Source organism: Drosophila miranda (genome assembly GCF_003369915.1).
Source record: "Drosophila miranda strain MSH22 chromosome Y unlocalized genomic scaffold, D.miranda_PacBio2.1 Contig_Y2_pilon, whole genome shotgun sequence".
Classification (NCBI taxonomy): Eukaryota; Metazoa; Arthropoda; class Insecta; order Diptera; family Drosophilidae; genus Drosophila; species Drosophila miranda.
In genome coordinates, this window is record NW_022881614.1 from 7,801,758 (window position 1) to 7,816,075 (window position 14,318).

Sequence of the window (14,318 nt, forward strand, 5' to 3'; positions counted from 1 at the left end):
TATACAAGGTGGTCTCGTCGGCAAAAGTTAGTCCCTTAACGTATGCTAGCAATAAGTGCGAGTGAAGGGCACATAGTATAGTGAGTGTGAGTGAGACGGTACATGTTGATGTTGACCCTTAACAGGCCCGTGGGTTTTAAAATTTTAAAATAAAATGATTTTACTGATATATTAATATTTAAATTTTATGCAGCCATTAATAATTTTTTTTCAACATTTTTAGTTATATTAAAATGTTCTTTTACATAATATATAAAGATTACTTCTAATTCTGTGGTATTTTTTTTATATGCTTTTTATAATTTTGTTGTTGTCGGGACATAAGGGTTAAGAATATATCAAAGAATTCGTCCGTGAACAACCTTCATCATCAACAAGCAAGCATGCACTGACGATAAGGGACAACACGAACACCACCTTGTATAATTGCATCATGGCCGAAACGACGACGATCAACGCAAGGTGCATGAAAAGAAGGTGACCGTTTTCTTTTCCTTTCTCTCTCTTCGAATGAATACAGTCGGTTAAGAACAGGCTGTATGTATGTACAGGCAAATAGAATAGGGAAAATTAAATTACAATTGAAAGATAAGAATGCAGTGCAGTGTATCGAAGTCTTAAGCACAAATTAATTCGAATTGGTCACTGTTAGGAGAGCGCCGTTCAGAATGCTTCACCTTATACAAACACATCTTGACGCCAACGAGGGAGCAATACGATCGATCTGATCTAGTCACTGCTATCACGAAAACGAAACTTAAAACTCTTTGACTTGACATGGGGCGTGCTCTTAAATTATTTCTTCCTAACAACAAAAAAAAAAAGCTCGTAACAACTGTAACGCCGCAAATAATCCAACGAAGCAGACGGAGGTAGGCAGAGACAGAGACAGCGACAATCAGACAGACAGGGCAGGCACGAGCCAAGCCAAGGAAGCTGCTAAGCAAAATAGAAATCGAAATCTTGAGCACGAAAATAGTGTTCTCCCCCGCCACCAGCAACCAGCCACCCGCCCCCACCCAGCAACTTCAATCATCAGCAATCAGTGCAACAACAACTGTGACTCATGGAGCTTACGGGCGTCAAACGGATTTTTGCATTCTGTTTTGTTTCTGTATTTTTTCCTGCGTGCGCTCTCTTCTGTTTTTGGGGTCTTGTCTGGGGTCTGTAACCCAATTTTGAAACGAGTCAAGTCGAGAGTCGAGAGTGACGAGCGGCAGCAAAGTAAGGAAAAAGAACGCAGCCATGTCGCCTGCATGGGGATGTGGGAAGACGGAATACAAAAATTACGGCAAAAGACGTTCGTTCATTCTTTCGGCAAAAAAAATCGAAAACAGTTCAAACAACATAGGTCAGACGGGATGAGAGCACGAAACACATCTGCATGCAAGAGCGATGCCTGCAATATGTATACCCGTTGTGTGTGTGTGTGTGTGCGGCAGAGCAAATTGGAGTTTACCTTAAGCTTAAGCCCAGCGAGGTGACAGGGATTCGCTCTCAAGGCTAACGGAATCAGAAAGTAGGTTAAAGCGCAGTTGATCCCCATAAATTTCCCAACCCATCCATCCATACAAAAGGTACATCGGATCCTTTGCTTTGTCCTGACGAGGTACACGGGAATAAAACAAATAGTAAAAACTGCACCTTCTATGGGCGGTACGGGTGGGCATTCATTGACTTCACTTCAAGACGTATTCCTAAAAATTAAAGATACCACAACAACTCCACATTTACTTAGACTTACTATTATGTATATTTATTTAAGTACATAAAAAGTACATACATACATACATACATATGTGCATATGAAGAGTGAAATAGTAGATTTTACAACTTTGTCAATTTGCAGTTGCAGAGTCTTCAAGTTTTTGTTTGTCTGGCAACAAAATATTGAAAACTCTTGAGCATTGCATAAGGTAAACACGGGAAAGCAAACAAACCGTTTGGCCAGCGGAGACCGGATCGGGCCAGATCGGGCCAGCAGCAATATCTCTGTTACGGCTCACCTCATGGCAACAACAGCAAAGCGACTGCAGCCGGTATGGCCAGCATGAAAAACCTGGCTCCATTTTCCCATTTTATGCATTGCTGTTTTTGTGTCGTTGCGCTGCATTTGGCCGCTTGCCAGTCTACACAAGTGGAAGCAGTTGCGCCGTTGTTGCAGCCTCGCGTAGATTGTGGAGCTAAAAATAAACTACATGTAATTATAGGCGCTGCAACCGCTGACGCCGACTGCGACTTGTTGCACTTACAGCCATGCCCAAAAAGCCGAACTGGCTGTGAGAGACTCCCTGTCTTTAAGAGAGCGACTTGCTGTCAGATTTGTCGGGCTTGGATGAAATCTTGTCCTGCTATCAAGTCCCTCACATAGACACGTTTAACGTCTTGTTGGGCCCACTCAGAGGTGCCCACCAGTGGCTAACCTTGGCCCAAATGCTCTTGAAGCTGGTATAAAACACCGAAAACCTGGGAGTGGCAGACAGCCGATATAGAAGGTATTTATTTATCCTGCTCAAACGATTCCAGTGCAATGTCAGTTCTTTTCGCGAGTGCATATACTCATGGATACATGTTCAATAAGACATTTTTAAATTAATTATAATTTTAATTTGTTTAATAGAATATAGCATTGTTCAGCAACATCTTTGCAGCATGCCTTTCGCAACATGTATGAGTTTACGCTTTCCGCAACACATGTAGTGTTATCAACCTCATTTCTGTAGGCGCGAAGCTCAAATGCTAATAAAAAATGTCTAGTAAATTCCAAGTTGTTCGTTGTTGTTGCGGGTCTCCTCCTGGGGTTTTCTAGGAATACAACGGATTTCTGCTAAATTAAAACCATTATATGTTGTGGAGGAATTATTATCTAAAATACTAATTGTGTATATGTATATGTACAGGGATGATTGTTTATGAGGTTATATGTAGTGAATGATTTTAGATTGGTCTAGATAGTTGAGGATTATTTTTGCGTTTTTGGTGTTAGGGTTGGAGATGTATTGCATGGGGTCGGTGTTATGGAATATTGAGGATCTTTGAAGAGAGAGGGCGGGGCATGTGTATATTATGTGTTTTATGTCTATGGTTGGGTTGTGGCACAGTGGGCATGCGTTGGAGGATGTTTTATCCATGTAGTGGGCATTGGTGAATCTTGTGTGACCTAGTCTTAATCTATTTAGGATGTCTTGGTGTCTTCTGTTAAGGTTGTTTAGGTTTTTGGGGGGAGGATGAGTGGAAGATAGGTTGATAACTTGTTGGTACCAGGGGGAAGTCTTAGTGAGGAGGTCTGTTTGTTTAGTTATGAGGATTTTCTTAAGGTATAGTGAGATGTCGTTAGAGTTATGATTGGGGGTATATATGAGGGGTAGTTTGGAGGTAGTTTTGGCTGCGGTGTCAGCAATTTCGTTCCCTTTTATGCCAATGTGGCTAGGTATCCATATAATTGTTATTTTTGGGAAAAGTTTGGTGACGAGGTTACGGATTGTGGTGGGGTAGTACGAGGAATTGTTGGGATTGGTAATTGCGGATATAGAGGAGAGTGAATCAGTGCAGATAGCGTATCTTCCGCGTTTGTTGCGGCTTAGTAGAATGGCTTCGTGGATAGCTATGATTTCGCTGGAAAGGACTGAGGAGTACTATGGAAGTAGTCCGGATTTTATGGTTGATGTCTCATTGCAGATGCTATAGCTGGTAATGCCTGCTGCTTTGGACCCGTCTGTGTATAGGAAGGTGTGTTGGTGGAGGTTGGATTTGATGGAGTGGAAGAGTTGGTGGAAGACTATTGGGGGGGTGGTGTTTTTATCGTGTTTGGATAGGGTGATGTTGGTTGCTTTAAGGATGGTTGTCATGTTGAATTTATTGGTGTTGGAGGTTTTAATCGGGGAGAACGGTATGAGGTTATTCTGGGATATTTGTTTGGCTCTGTCAATCGTGCTAAGCAGTCTGTGTTTTTTTTTTTTTTTTGGTTTTTTGGTAGTGAGTTTAGGGGGGTGTCTTTAGCGTGGATGAGGTTTTTAAATATTTTGCCAGTTATAAAATCTCGCTTGTTTACCAAGGTGTGAAGGTTGGCTTCGGATGGAAGGTTGTTAGTGGGTGTGGTGCGGAATGCGCCCAGGGCGGCTCTTGTTGCTGCGTTAATCGTAGATTTCAGGCGGTTAAGCTGGCTTTTTGGTGCGTAACCGTATATGGGGAGGCAGAAGTCGACTTTGGATATGATTAGAGATTTGATAATTTGTACAAGTGATGAGGTGTGGCAGTTGTATTTTAAGGACGAGAGGTGTTTGATAATGCCCAGTGGCTTGGCAAGGTCTATTTTGAGTTTATTGATATGTGAGTTCCAGTTGTATCTAGAGTTAAGTGTGAGGCCTAGTAGTCTGAGTGAGTTGTTTTGGTTGATGGATGTGTTGCCAGTAATGAATTTAGGTTTGCAGTTATGTTTGCGACATATGTGTAGAAGTTGGCTTTTATCTTTGGATAGGTCTGCACCTGACTGAGTGCACCAGCTGCTTATTTGGTTGAGGATTGTTTGGATGTCGGTTGTGGGGCTTTTCCTTTTGCTGTGTTGGATGATAAGGAGGAAGTCGTCGGCGTATGCACTGAATTTGATCTGCTTGTGAGAGGATAAGATTTCGGAGAGGGGGTAGTACGCTATAAGAAAAAGGATAACTGAGAGGGGGGAGCCTTGGGGTATGCCGTTGGGGAGAGGGTCGGTGTTCGAGAGGTTCGAGCCACTTTTCACCAGGATTTTCCTCTTTGACATGAAGTTTATGACGTATTGTAATATTCGTGGACCTACTTTCCATTTTTTAATTGTTGGATGATGGAGTGGATTCCTATTTTGTCGAAAGCTTTGGTGAAGTCAAGGGATATTAAGGTGAGATGTTTTTTTAGGGCGATGGCTCTGGTAGCTAGGTGGTCTACGTAGAGTAGACTATCTATTACCGATTTGCCTCTTTTAAAACCTAGTTGGCTGTTGTGAATTAATTTGTTGTTTAAAACAAACCACCACAACCTTTTTGCCACTATCTTATCGAGCGTTTTGGCTAGGCATGAATTAAGTGATATGGGTCTGTAGGATTTTATGTCTGTTAGTGGTTTTTGTGGTTTTAGGATCGGGAGGACTAGGCTGAGTTTGAGCGATTGAGGGATGTATGAGTCAAGTATTTTGTTAAAGTGGTTTATTATTCTGATTTTGAGGGTGGGGGGTGCGTTTTTTATCATGGAGTATGAGATTCGGTCGAGGCCGGGGGTGTGGCCTTTCAGGGAGTACAGAGCTGATGAGAATTCTATGAATGTAATGTCCTTTTCGATTTCAAATGCTGATGGAGTTGGGGTATAGTTAATAAGAGAGTCTGTTTGGGATTTGTTCGAACGGAATGTTGGGGAGAAATTACGATCATGAGCTTTTTCTGACCACGTGTGGGCGAAGGAGTTGGCTATTTCGGTTTGGTTGGTTGTGTCTGTTTGGGTGTGGGGGTTAAAAATATTGTGAATGTTTTTGACAGGGTACAGTCCGCATATTCGTCTGATGTTAGACCATGTTGAGGATGCGTCAGAGGTAGGGTGTATTTGGGCTGTGAAATCAAGAATCGATTTCTGTTTAGCTTCCCTGATTATTCTTTTGAATTTGGCATTTGCTCTTTTATATTCTATGTAGGTGGTGTTGTTTATGTCTCGTTTGAGCTTTTTCCATTTAGTGATTTTTAAACTTTTAAGGATTGCTAGTTCTTTGTTCCACCAGGGAACGGTACGGGGGAGGGAGAAAGTGGTGTTTTGGGGGATGGAAAGGTGGGCGCTATGGATTATTATTTTTTTAATTAGAGCGTTTTCCCTGTTGACGTTGTCGCTTGTTTGGGTAGTGGAGTTGAGTTTATGGATGTGTTTTTGGTATAGGTCCCAGTCGGCTCTTTTCAGTTTGAAGGACGGTTTAGAGGTAAAGTTTGGGAGGGATGGGTTGTTGAAGAGAGAGATTAGTATGGGGAAGTGGTCGCTACCGTGGAGGTCGTCTATTACTTCCCAGAGGAGTTCTGGAGAAATAGTTGCTGATGCTAGGGAGAGGTCAATGTGGGTGAATGTCTTGTGTGTTGAGAAGTGGGTGGGGGATTTGTCGTTTAGGAGGATGTAGTTGGAATGGTCTAGGAAGGAGGCTAAAGTTTTCCCTCTTGGGTTGGCCTTAGGTGAGCCCCACTAGGGGTGCCAGCTGTTAAAGTCTCCTAGGACTAGGGTGGGGTCGTTTGTGGTTAGGGTCAGGACTTTATGTAGATTGCGGGCGTTGAAGGGTTTGTTTGGGGAGATGTATGAGGATATGATGTTGACTTTGGATTTGGATTTGATGTTGACACCTACTGCGTCAAAGTCGGAGTTGAGAGGGATTTGGGTGTGGGGTATGGAGTTGTGTATGAGGATGGCTGTGCCTCCAAAAGCATTAAGCTGGTTATAGCTGCAGTATATTGAATAGTTGGTTGGGATAGGGAGATAGTTGGGGTTGGATATGTGGGTTTCTTGTAGGGCAACGACTAGGGGGTTATATGATTTCATGAGACTTTGTAATTCAATGTAGTTGTTTTTGTAGCCGTGAATGTTCCATTGCATAATTTTAAGTTGCATACTAGTGTTGGTATTTTCTACTAAGGGGCTTAAAATGAATGTTAATACTATTGTTATTATTTAGAGTTCTTCTTCGTTGTATACTTGGCTAGGAAGGGTGTTGTTGGATAGTGACGCTAGGTTTGTAGTTTTTGTTTTTTCGGATTTATTTTTTGCCTTGAGTGGCTTGGTGACTAGGTTGAGTTTGTCCTTTTCTTTAGTCCAGCTTCGGAGTTTGCGGTCGGTATCTGGGATGGTTTTGGTGTTTTTGGTTTTAGTTGTTGCCTCGAGGTCTGTGTCCATGTCCATTTCTTCTTGGGTGGGTTGCTGTGTTGGTTTGGATGGGTGTGTGTTTGAGTCTGAGATGTCTGCGTAGTTAGTAATAGGCCTTTGGTAGTGTGTGGTCTGAGTGTTGTATGATGATGAAGGGTGGTTGGGGGTCGATGATACTGTTTGTGTTTTTGCAACTATCTCGGCGTATGGTGTGGATTGGTGTGTGTTGCGTTGAAAATATATTTTTTTTGCGGTTAAGAAGTCTACTTTCTCGGAAGATTTGATAATTGCGATCTCTTTTTGCTTGAGAAATTCCGGACATTTGGGGTCTAGTGGGCTGTGGTTGTTTTGGATGTTGGTGTTGTGTTTGCAGTTGCTGCAGAATTTGGGCTTGGAGCATAGATCGTCGTCGGCGGGGTGTACTTCGGAGCAGTTTTTGCAGATTTTGGTGGTTGTGCAGTATTTGGTTGGGTGACCGAATTTCTGGCAGTTATTGCATTTGAGGGGGCGAGGCGTTCGGGGGCGAACGTTTACTCGTTCGTATCCTATCATAATATGCTGTGGGAGTGTTGGTGTATCGAATGTGAGGATGATCAGTCCGGTTTCTTGGGGTAAGCCATCTTTCTGTTTGTGAATTTTAGTTGCGTCAATGACCTTTTGTGTTTTGAGTTCGCTTTTGATGATTTCTATTTCTATGTTGCGTAGATCGTTGGAGTAGATGACACCTTTGGAGGAGTTAAGGGTTTTGTGCTCTGATGCTTTCACAGGAAAGTCGTGGAATTTTACGATTTTCAGGAGCTTTGTTGCCTGGGCTGTTCCTTTTGTTTTAATGAGAAGTGAATTGACCGTGATTTTCTTGACTGAGTCAACTTCCCCTCCGCATTGGAAGTCAATGACTTTTTTGATAATGAAGGGGGACACGTTTTCGAAGTTTTTATTGTCTGTTCTGTTTATTGTTATATATTTAGGTTCGAGAAACGATGATTTGTCCCACGGTGCGTGGAATTTTGGGTCTGGTGGTCGCGACATTTCAGGTAGGCTAGGGCTGACGCCCGCTGCACTTAATTTTGTAACTGTTCGTTAGGTGTGTTTGTTTTTGGTTTTTTTGGGAGTTTGCTTTGTGCACTTCAATGTTTTTGTGTTAGGTTGTGTGTGTTGGATTTCGGTGCGCTCGCTGCTGCTTAGATTTGGCGCGTCTTTACTTGACGGAGTATAGACTGACACTGTTCCAGTAGAGATATCTTCTTTGTTCTGTCAGAGTCGCCCCCTCCCCAAAGTGCAAATGATGATGCGTCGCATAACTGCGGCACTATCTTTCCAATGAACAGGCTAGAAAATCGAGTGCATGCCCAAGTCTGTAGTAGACATTTCTTCGGAACAGGTTTAATTGCTGTTTACTGCAAATGCCAAGCTGTTTCACAGTTATTGAACCTGCCAGAAGCCAGCCCAGTCGTAGCTTCCACATCTCTTTGTTTGCGGCATTCCCTGCGGCATTCGTATCACTCCGATTCGATTGTTGGCTCTGCACGTGACGCCACTGCGGAGACACGGAGACAGCGCCACCGCCAGAAGCAGATATTATATTAATGGATGTATTTTTATACGATTCATACGATTCTCAGGCATTTCGTAGATCTCGTATATACAATTAGCCCGATCGCAATAATTGGATAATTCTATTTGCCTCCACAGTTCAGCTCGTTGGATCCCCACACGGCCCACACGGAGGACACCGCCTCGGTGATGGAGGATCCAGTGCGCCTCTTTCACGGCCGGGTGAGGATCGTGTGGGAGCACGGCCTGCACGCGCTGCGGTCGAAGCTGATGGTCACAGTGCTGGGCAAGGGAGAGCAGTGCAAGGATGCCAGCAGGCATCAGTGCCTGAGGATCGGGTGAGTTTTTGGACAGGAAGAAGACTCTTCAGCCCGATCAGAGTGTAGCAACTTTTGGGCATGTATCCTTTCCAGCGACGAGCCGATCCTGTGCATCTCCAAGGAGCTGGCCTGTGACGGCATCCGCCACTGTCCCTACAGCAACGAGTACGACAGCGATGAGGACTACGAGATGTGCCTCAAACAGCGCCGACCTGGTGCCGGCAATCTGCCCGCGGGCCTGGAGTCGGACCTTTTCGAGCAGTTCGGGAAAGTCCTAACAGTGCGGGAACAGGAGCCGGCAGTGGCTTCACCCGCCGCAACTCGACTCGAACGGGCCTCCACTCGGACCTCTCCAAATACGGGCCCTGGGGATACCTAATGCTCGGCATGCTCCTCTGCGGCGGTGCCCTGCTCATCTGCGGCCTCTGGGGTACGTTCAATTGCACCATTTTCTAGTCCAAGTAAGACACAGTCCGTTCTCCGCTCGCCATTTTCCATCCATTCATCCACTGTTCTGAGCCTGTGTCATTAGGAACTGCACTACACCTCTCATATTCTACTCTTTTGCGATCCCCCACACTGAATCCATCCTTTCTTTTGCAGCCTCCGCATCACAGCACGCGGTCAACAATGACAGGGAGGCGGCGCAGGCCGCTGCCAACGGCGGAGGTGGAGGCGGATGCGGGAGCGGCTAGCACCAGCCACACAACAACAACAACCACAACAGCAGCAGCAGCAGTGGCATCGGCGACGACTGCTCTAACTGGTGCATCACCAGGCGATCCCCAGCAGCAGCAACAGCAGGAGGAACAGCCAACGAACTAGAAGAAGGTGTCGCACCGGGAATAACCATAGATTAGGTACCCAACATCTCTCTGACTGACTCTGATGCAATTAGCTTAAAACCAATTTAGTGATAGATCTAAGTGTAACCTCGATGTTGAATGTTTGACTATGCTAACCACTCCAACCGTCCTGCATCCGAACCGCGTCTGTCCAATGCCCCAAAGGCAGTTGACAGACCCATTAGAATCCAATAATCGAAGACATATGTATGTAATTGTAAAGCTGCCGCAGCAGCAGCCACTGACGAATCGCTTGACTTTTGTATTTCTGTTAATTTAAAATTTAATGTGATATATATTTAAAACTCAATAAAGAAAGAAATGTGTTTCAGTAGTTTTACGGTCCAAAAAAAGGGTACGGCACGGTATTGCATTGTTTTATTGGACTTTGCATCAGGTTATATTTCTGGATATTTTCCTGTGACATTTGAAAGGAGATTTCTTCCGATACATATGGGTTCTATTGGATTTTTTTGATATAGTTATAGTTATTCTCGAATAATGTCTGTAACTCTGAAAAGCGTGTAGCTCCGTATAAGCGAAGAGAATTAGTTGATAAGAGTTACACATCGGACAAACTGCAATATTTGTATATATATATGTATATATCTATCAGCAAAATCAGCATAGATCGCCTGATAGCCTATTTGGGGTTCACACATGGCCATCGGAACATTTGCTCGGCACTGTAAATCCATTTTGTAGCAGCTGTCAGAAAGTAAAAAGACCACATAGATCGATCATTGATCGATCAGTGCCCACCAGCACCGGGCAGCCCCCATGCTCGGCTCTCGGGTCACCTTGGAGACTGCTATTCATGTAGTAAAAGACCACAGCACTGCCCTTCATGGGGCTGCGGAAAATACCCAGACGTGGAAACATTGTTTTGCCACCCTGTTCCACATCGTTCAACTGCAGGACAATGATGGCGACTGTTCAGATGTTCAGCTCCTAAATCGATATACAGAAGAGAACTGTTGCTATCCTGTCGCCACGTTGAATATATTCGGAATACTGCAAATCGATTATTAGGGCCAAAGCCAACCATCTAATAAACAAATGCTCACTTGGGGTCCAAAGTAGTCAGTACTGTGCGGCAGTGGCGTAGTTGAGAACCAGCAATTCATCAGAAGATCCATCTGCGAACACTTCGAAACCGGTCATGTGCATTACACGGCGATTGACCTTTGTCACGGCCTTGTATTGGTGGTCGGTTTGAAAGGCGCCCATGGAGGAGCGACCAGTGGTCTTACTGTCCTCGTCCGAGTAAGTGTAGACTTTGCTGCGCTCCATATCTGGGAAAGCATTGCGCTTGAGTTCCTCAATCTCGCTGTCATAGATCACATCGTGATACATGGCAATGTACGGGTCCTGGCTGAGGGGCTCCACTTTGAAGGGGGCCAGCCATCCCCTGACATAGTGCTCGAAATTGATCATCTTTAACTGCCTTGTTCCTTGTGTCGGCTTCAGATCGCCTCTCTCCAAGAGCTCCAATTGGCGAAGGATGCTCTGGTCATCGATTCCAAGGGTCGAAGCCCGTTGCAGCACTGTTAAAGCGAGCTTCTTCTTGTCTGCAAAGACTTTGTCAAAGGACGGATGGATGTACAGGTCGATCCCGATTCCTTACTCATGTTCAAAAGGTTTCTGGCGTAGAGCTGCAGAACAAGATCACAACTGTAGCCCAACACCCGTGTGATCTCATCATTGTCGGAGGTCAGCGCGATGGCCTCAAACCAAGCTTCGGCCAGGTCAAAGTATCTCCGCTCAAAGCCATGTCGGGCTAGAGCAAAACAGTCCATTGCACCGAATCTTTTCGATCTGAAATGGAAAACTTGTCAGTGATTCAATCGAAACAGAATAGAGTTTCCCTATGGATTCACTTGTATTGCTTTCCATTGATCAGACCATGGGAAAAGTCACCGACGGACAACCCATAGACATCGATCAGGATATATATAGCCTTGCAGGCCTCCACAAAATCGATCTTAGAGGGTAAATACGGTCGTAGTTCCTGCGCGTGTTTCTGCCACGCTGAAATATCAAGAAGCGAGAATCACTTCAGCACTTTTCGCATCGTAATCCATGCCATTCCGACCTGAGGCCACCTCTTTTCGCATAAATCGCAGCCACTGCGGCCAATCCAAGTGCAGGTGTCGCAGATGGGCAAACTGCTTGATGCCGCTGAATACTCGGCCCACGAAGCTCTCCTCCAGCTGTTGCACTTCCATGCCCATCTGTTCTATGGCGCTGAAAAACCGCAAGCTCAGCAGCGACCAAGTTAGCTCATTTCACTCACAGCTCCAATTTATCCAAAGTTCGTTGCAGATCCCCTGCATACACTTGCAGATCGACGACGAGGAACTTCTTCAATCCCAGCAAATTAATCATATCGCTGTTGGAATATGTATAGCCGTCGTGGTAGTTTACCTGGTTTGATTCCCATCTGGCCATTATAGCAATAGACACTGAAAATATAGACAAAATGAGCCTATCCTGATGGCCATAGCCTCTAATGATCTTGAAATGTGTGTTGTTTTAGATTGGTTCCATTGAGCAGGGAGTCGTGGTGCTTATGTGGGTAGTGCTGGTCCCGGCCAAGTGTCCCATCCAAGGATTTCCTGGATTGCCAGGTAGGTGTTTCCAATCCAATATGTTGTATATGCCATAGAAGCTGCCGCTTAATGTGATATACGAATATAGCGATGTAAATAACGGCATTACCGGAGACGCGCTCAAATGGCACTTCTACATTTTTTTACATGCAGTTTAAAACCAAATTTCACCCAAAAATATGCTATAAAAGCTTGAGATACTTACTAAATGCCATGTAAAGAACTGAAACAGATTGTGATTGATAAATCTAATATGCATACCTTACACAAGACGTCTTTCTGGTGTGGAAACGTGTGAAATACGGCCAAGAAAACCGTGAATCTTTTTTTCCCACCGATCCGACGATATTAGAGATATTAATCGTTTCAATCGCTAGCGTTTTCGGTCAAAGTTAAATATCTCTATAATTTATATTTCTAGTTAGATTAAGTTAATAATATATGTATGTATATGTATGTATAGTCGTACCTACTTTTATACCTGTATGTGCCTCTGGTAGGGGCTTTGGCAGACATCGTTGGACTGACATCCGTTCTGGCCCCGGAAGAAACAAATAAACTTAGTCAGTGGGGGTTTTTTTTCACATCGAATAAACATTTGTTTTATTTGCATTTCAGGGAGGTCGCAGCTCAGGGGAAAGATTGGGGAACGGGTGTTTTGTCACATTTAATTGCAAGTGCTAAATGAGTTGAGCTTATCTTTCGTTTTCGTTTTCGTTTAACTATTATTTTTACCAAAATTCTTATGTTGCTCTGAATATTACCACCCACTCTATTACCACTCTGATATTTTTCTCTAGATACTCGTATTGTTTGCTTGTATGTATGTATTTTCCGCTAGCTACCCAATCTCTTCTATGTCTATGAATGTGCCGTGCCTCAGGAAGCTCGGTTCCGTAGTCCCTAGTCCTCTGAAACGGAGGAACACCGAAGCCTCGCTTCCCTACGACACACTGAACCGTACTGGTAATCGTATAATCGCATATACATATGTATGTAAAACCGAATTTACACACTAAAAACGTGAAGCAGTTTTTCCGAGACAAGACAAGAAAAAACAAAAACTAAAACCAATCCCTTCGATGGGCTCTCCGGTATCGTAAGCTGGCAAAAAGTCGCACTACGGTTGCAAGTTTCGTTAAGTTTACTCGAAGGTTCTACTACGTTCATGTACTATACATAATCGTACTATTTTTTTTATTTATTTTTTTTTTTTTTATTGGGAAAACAATTTATATTTATAAAATAACAATTATGGCTGGGAAGGGGGGGGGGGGGGGGGGGGGGGGGGGGGGGGGGTGGGTCCGCTCCCGCGGAACTGCCGCTAGGCATTACTTCGCGGTGCGGGCTGTGGGGTCATCTTTCTGGCTCCAGCCTGCGCAGCTCCTTGATCACGCTTGCTTTCTGGTAGGCGACCGCGTTCCAAGATTGCTCATCGGCTAGCATCTGGTCGGTGAGGGTGTCCACACTCACTTCTGCAAGCGTCTCCCCTAGCCTCGTTCGTTCTTGCGAGAAGCGGGGGCATACAAAGAAGACGTGCTCTGCATCCTCGTCGACTCCAGGCCCGCAGCAGCTGCAATACGGGTCGTCAGCATGCCTAAAGCGATGCAGGTACTGCTTGAAGCAGCCATGCCCCGTCAGCAGTTGGCCCAAATAATGGTCCATTTGGCCGTGCCTTCTTCGCAGCCATGGGCTAAGCTGGGGAAGGAGACGTCTGGTCCACCTACCTTTTGCCGCTTGGTCCCAGCGCCGTTGCCACTGGGCTATAGTGCGCTCTCGCCGCTCACTGGCTACCTCCACTCCGCTCTGCCGTTCAGCTGCCAGGAGATCCAGTGGGACCATGCCTGCCACAATAAGTGCGGCGTCTTCAGACACCGTCCGGAAGCAGCATGTAACCCTCAGGGCACAGCGTCGGTATGCGCTTCTGCAGTCTCTGCTGTATGTGGAAACCATCATTGCTGGTGCCCACACTGCTGATCCATATAAGATTATGGAGGTGACCACCCCAGCGATGAGCTGCCTGCTACGCTGCCGTGGTCCCCCTGTATTGGCCATCATCCTGCTTATGGCCGCCGTTGCTGCAGTCGCTTTTGCGCTGGCGTATTCCATAATCGTACTATGTATGGTGT

At 45.0% G+C, this 14,318-nt stretch overlaps 2 protein-coding genes and 1 long non-coding RNA gene across 3 annotated transcripts; 1 reads left to right on the forward strand and 2 right to left on the reverse strand.

The window, feature by feature from the left end:
- Window positions 1-1,776: 1,776 nt before the first annotated feature.
- Window positions 1,777-7,693, reverse strand: LOC117193241. Its single transcript, XR_004474548.1, has 3 exons — window positions 6,691-7,693; window positions 2,253-2,805; window positions 1,777-2,183 (listed from the first exon to the last, which is right to left on the reverse strand). It is a non-coding gene; the product is annotated as an uncharacterized LOC117193241 (long non-coding RNA).
- A 751-nt stretch (window positions 7,694-8,444) lies between these two features.
- LOC117192988 lies at window positions 8,445-9,766 on the forward strand. The gene is made up of 4 exons (XM_033397719.1): window positions 8,445-8,450; window positions 8,551-8,750; window positions 8,826-9,162; window positions 9,336-9,766. The coding sequence occupies exons 1-3, from the start codon at window positions 8,445-8,447 to the stop codon at window positions 9,109-9,111; spliced, it is 492 nt and encodes a 163-aa protein (XP_033253610.1). The 3' UTR covers window positions 9,112-9,162; window positions 9,336-9,766.
- An 885-nt stretch (window positions 9,767-10,651) lies between these two features.
- On the reverse strand, window positions 10,652-11,826 carry LOC117193803 (prolyl 4-hydroxylase subunit alpha-2-like). The gene is made up of 4 exons (XM_033398519.1): window positions 11,673-11,826; window positions 11,458-11,608; window positions 11,205-11,395; window positions 10,652-11,148 (listed from the first exon to the last, which is right to left on the reverse strand). Exons 1-4 carry the CDS (start codon window positions 11,809-11,811, stop codon window positions 10,661-10,663), a joined length of 969 nt encoding a protein of 322 aa, XP_033254410.1. The 5' UTR covers window positions 11,812-11,826; the 3' UTR covers window positions 10,652-10,660.
- Between the last annotated feature and the right edge of the window lie 2,492 nt (window positions 11,827-14,318).

Coding starts and splice junctions, on each gene's coding strand:
- LOC117193803 (XM_033398519.1), bottom strand. CDS start 11,811: ATGGGCATGGAAGTGCAACAGCTGGAGGAGAGCTTCGTGGGCCGAGTA. Junction 11,609..11,672: donor GCGAAAAGAGGTGGCCTCAG/GTCGGAATGGCA, acceptor TTGATATTTCAG/CGTGGCAGAAACACGCGCAG. Junction 11,149..11,204: donor CAGAAACCTTTTGAACATGA/GTAAGGAATCGG, acceptor AAGTCTTTGCAG/ACAAGAAGAAGCTCGCTTTA.
- LOC117192988 (XM_033397719.1), top strand. Junction 8,751..8,825: donor CATCAGTGCCTGAGGATCGG/GTGAGTTTTTGG, acceptor TATCCTTTCCAG/CGACGAGCCGATCCTGTGCA.